At 51.2% G+C, this 4,445-nt stretch overlaps 2 protein-coding genes across 2 annotated transcripts; one reads left to right on the forward strand and one right to left on the reverse strand.

The window, feature by feature from the left end:
- Nucleotides 1-1,050: 1,050 nt before the first annotated feature.
- Nucleotides 1,051-2,301, forward strand: COCMIDRAFT_41073 (uncharacterized protein; the record flags this gene model as incomplete). Its single annotated transcript, XM_007694662.1, has 1 exon — nucleotides 1,051-2,301. One exon carries the CDS (start codon nucleotides 1,051-1,053, stop codon nucleotides 2,299-2,301), a length of 1,251 nt encoding a protein of 416 aa, XP_007692852.1.
- Nucleotides 2,302-2,745: 444 nt separating this feature from the next.
- Nucleotides 2,746-4,167, reverse strand: COCMIDRAFT_108308 (uncharacterized protein; the record flags this gene model as incomplete). Its single annotated transcript, XM_007694663.1, has 5 exons — nucleotides 2,746-2,880; nucleotides 2,988-3,337; nucleotides 3,412-3,574; nucleotides 3,656-3,871; nucleotides 4,024-4,167. The coding sequence occupies 5 exons, from the start codon at nucleotides 4,165-4,167 to the stop codon at nucleotides 2,746-2,748; spliced, it is 1,008 nt and encodes a 335-aa protein (XP_007692853.1).
- Nucleotides 4,168-4,445: the final 278 nt, after the last annotated feature.

The raw sequence follows: 4,445 nt of genomic DNA on the forward strand, positions 1-4,445 counted from the left end.
TTCCTACGGGCCTGGGGACTGATTGGAGATCCCAAAGTCAAGGATGCGCCCCCATTTGCACGCCCTAGCCAACAGCTAGTCGCGACCATAACCCGGGAGGGAAAGACGGGTGAATAGGGTGTGACTCTGGAATGCCCCGATCCACCTCAAAGAAGCACATCTGTCTCCTCTCCCACCCCTGCGAATCACATTCCCGACCGACACTTGGGCTAAAGTTGCGCGCGGTTGCCTGCGCCCTGGCTACATCTCCGGGCCCGATGGGTGGTGTCTCACCCGCCCCCCGCAGCCCATTTCTGCTTATAGACCGTTTGCAACTCCGATCCTTTTTCTATCGCCTCTCTGATACAAAACCACGTCCTTTTATTTATTTATTTCTTCCGCTGCACCGCGTCCGCGCGTACCGCGATTCTCCTGAAACTGCAAAACATGCTTCCGCCTACTATCTGGTAGGACGCGCCAAAGTGTATTAGCGGAGGCGTCTCCTTATCTATTGTACCATTACCTGTATCACTGTTTATTTTCTCGCTTTCTTTGTTAGGTCGCTTCTTCCGATTCCGGCACAGGGACTGGGATACCACAATAAAACAAGGCAAAACCCGGGGTGGTTCGGCTTTACACGTTTCCTCCTTCGACTTTCCAGAATCCCGTCTACGTTTCGCATTGGTTCGCGGGGACTATTGGGCAACTCTACGCTCGCATTGTGTTTCAGGACTCAACAAAAAAACCTTAACACGATACACCCGTACACTGTAACCGGACAGTGAATATTTGTCAGACGCGAGCACTGTCAAGTCACAAATGCCCAGGGAGACCATCATGGCAGAACCTCCACGATTTACCTTCCCAGATTCAAGGGAAGAACAACTGAGATCCACATTACAACCCACCATAGACATAGACACAAGGCAGCTGCCACAACTCCACGTACGTACAGATAAAGTAGTAAGAGAAGGATACCATCTTGCTGTTCCTGGCAAACAGCCGGGACGGTCCGCAGCGCCTACTTTGTCAACGCCACCGGCATCGCCAACCAAGCGTCGTTCTTCAACTATGGGTACGCAGGACATCAAAATGCTGCACGACAGTGGTGCCATTACTCCTCCAGGGACACCTCACATCAAGGCGCACTCAAAGAGTAGCTCCACATCATCTGATTTTCTGAGTTCGTTATCGGATTTGCGTCGCGGAAGTTCTGTGTCGTCAAGGGGTCGTCCTCGACTTGATTCACTAGAGAGCACGCCACAGCCCGGTAGCACAGAACTCATAACCTTTCCACACAATGTCAGGGACTACGAGATTTGCAAAGATGACCGAGGACGAAAGAAGAAGATTGGCGAGGGCGCATGGAGTGATGTGTATCTCGCAACCCCGTGTCTCCCTAAGCCCGCCAGCCAAACCTCATCCCAGACTCCCTATAATCCCGATATGACACCACCCTTGACCCCCGTGCGTGGTGCAGACTCGAGCGCAAGTCTTACGAAGCTACCCCCTACACCCATTCTCTACGCCGTCAAAGTCCCCGCCATGACAAGTGCGAAAAAGGTCCTAGGTGCCGAAGCCCGCATCCTCTCCTACCTAACCCGCTTCCCGGACGCCGAACACCACATCGTCTCCTTCTACGGCCTCGACACACGCAACGGCTCACTCCTCCTCCGCGCAATGGACGACACCCTCGAAGGCTGGCTCCAAAAACACCTCAACACACTCGACGAACCCGCCCGTGCCGAAAAACTAACCGCCATCTTCCCGCGCATCGCCCTCGCCCTCATCGACAGTCTCATCTGGATGCAGGACAAACACTGTACCCACGGCGACATCAAACCCTCCAACATTCTCGTCTCCACCCCTCCTTCTTCCCTAGCCCCTAAACCCCTCTACTCGGACTTCTCATCTACAACTCTCACCCTGCCCAACGCCACAATCGACACCAGCACCTCGCCCCTCGGCGCAGGAACATGGGACTACCTCGACCCTTCCCTCCTCACCTCCACATCCACAGCTCTGCCCTCTCACGCCACCGATCTCTGGTCCCTAGCCATCACCCTGCTGTTTGTCGTCCTCGGCGCCTCGCCGTATGATGCGTTTCGCCACAACAAGTATCAGCAGCGCGAAATGATTAAGAGTGGCTGGCCATTGCAGTGTCTGGGGTATGACGAGCAGGGTATGAGGAATATGCAGCGGATTAAGGCGCTGGAGAGGGGGTTGCGGATCGATGTTATGGCGTGGTTTGGCATGGTTTTGGTGAAGGAACAGGAGAAAAGGGTGGGGGTTTTGGAGTGGAGGAGGGGGTTGACTGGGTAGGGGCTTGGATGGTGTGAGTTCAGTGCGATGGTGGCGGTGGTGAAGGTTGATGCCATCCCCTCCTCCTTTTTTTTCTCTACTTCTCCCTCTTCTTCTTGCTCCCCCTCTTTTTTTCCTTTCTTTTTCTAAACTCGCTTACATTCTTAGCGGGGGGGTTCGTCTTCGCGTTCAAAGGTTTTTTTTTCTGTTTCTTTTCCCATATATCCCCTTTTTTGTTTTTCAAATCTTTTTCTTTCTTTCTTTTCAAATCATGCTTTGTTGCATATAGGACTTTCGCTATCGCTAGATACCCCCCTTTTGAGTCAACAACGGATTCTTCATTATAAACTTGGCAGAATATACCGGTAAACTTTCTATTCCATTCTCTCCCATTTTGTGCTTTTATAGCTTTTCGTAATAACATCAATTCGATTCCATGACCCCCTTTTCCCAGAAACGGATTACCTACATATCTACAGGCGGCTCCGGACACAACGGCGGCGCATCACTCGGTTCCTTTGGCGGAACCGGTCGTTTCCCCTGCACCCGTTCTCCTTTAACAAACACAGGTATCACGCCCCCCGTTTCCAGCGCAAATTCCTACATGACGTTAGCACAACATCTCCTCTCCCACGCCCTCTTCTCCAACTAGATGTTACCAAACCCATAGCGAAAGTGCGAAAACAAGGAAAAGAGAGGATACTTACACGATGTCCCAAGCCCACCAACAAACTCCCAATCGCCCCCGAATGACTCGTCATTGACACCACCACCCCGTCGTCCCCTTCAAACACCTCATCCAGCAACACAGCAAGCCGATAATGCCGTGCGGACCGCGGCTCGCGGTAGTCAGGCAGCCACAACTCGTCTTGCTCCGCGAACCCCGGTTCGAACGTGAGATTGGGGTGTGCAGCTTGAATTTGCGAGCGCGTGCTGCGGCGGTCACAAGTGTGAACGCCGAGGGCTTCGCGGAGGAGTTCTTTGATGAAGGGTTTGTAGGGGGATGAGGCGGGGAGTGGGAGGGTGGAGAAGGAGTGGGTGGCTGTTTGGATTGTACCTTTTTTTTGTGTCTGTTAGGACTAATCATACGGTGGAAAGATTTTTGAAAAGGGGGGGAGGGGGAGAACATACGTGTCAAAGGGGAGACGTAATAGGTTTCCGGGACGGGAATCCCGTTTGCGAGTTGAACAGACCAAAGTTCATGCACGGCTTTTGCCTGGGCTTCGCCGAGGGGAGTCAGATGCGCATCTGCCCAGGTTATGCCGTCTGCGCCGTCGAGAGCGGACCAGTAGCACTGTATTTATCTTAGCAGGCGAGCTACACCTCCTTGAGCGCAGCTTAAAGAAGGGGAGAGAAAGAAGAAGAAAAAACGTACATCCCAAGCTTTCGTCCCATACTTCGTTTCCGCAACGTTATGCCAGCCTTGACCGTGGCGACCTAGGAAAAGCACCTTGTAGCTTTCACCGGCTTGCTTGGTCGCTTCGAGACTGCGGACGTACTTTTCAAAGCGTTGCCATTGCGTTCCCTTCTCTTTGCCTTCGTCCGAATCCGTAGGATACGTACGATTGATTAGTCCGAAATTCGAAGTTTTCTATTTCCCAACAAAAGTATCATCAGCTTTTCTCCTCGACACTTCCCTCATATTATCCTTTTTTTTAAATAAAAAAATGATCAAACGTCTTATGCCAGAAAAAACCGGATTGTTGCTCAAATGACAGATTAAGAGGATTTAAAGAAACATACAAAATCAAAATCCTTGTCATCCGTCTCATCCTCACTCTGCTGGAAAAAACCCTTTTGCACAGTGAATTTGTAGTGGAAATCCTGCTCTGTTCCACTACCGCCGTTACCTATGGGTACTGGATCTGAATGCCCCGCAGTACTCATTCTGAGATAAAATATAAAAGTAACGGAGATGAGGGCAATGGATCTGTGCATACATTAGCAAAGAAGGTAGTAGTAAGTCGTGACTGAGGGGTCCAAGAAAGAACAAGAAAAAGGTAAATCTACATACAACAAGGGACCAGCACCAAAGATCCTAGATCTAAGATTATTCGAGGGGATGAGCATAACGTGGGGTAAGTAAGGGAATCCAAGGGTCATATGTTTGGCGGGCATGGCAAGGGAAAAAGGGCGCTAGTAGGCTTGGACAAGCCAATCACAAA

This window comes from Bipolaris oryzae, assembly GCF_000523455.1.
Source record: "Bipolaris oryzae ATCC 44560 unplaced genomic scaffold scaffold_232, whole genome shotgun sequence".
NCBI lineage: Eukaryota > Fungi > Ascomycota > Dothideomycetes > Pleosporales > Pleosporaceae > Bipolaris > Bipolaris oryzae.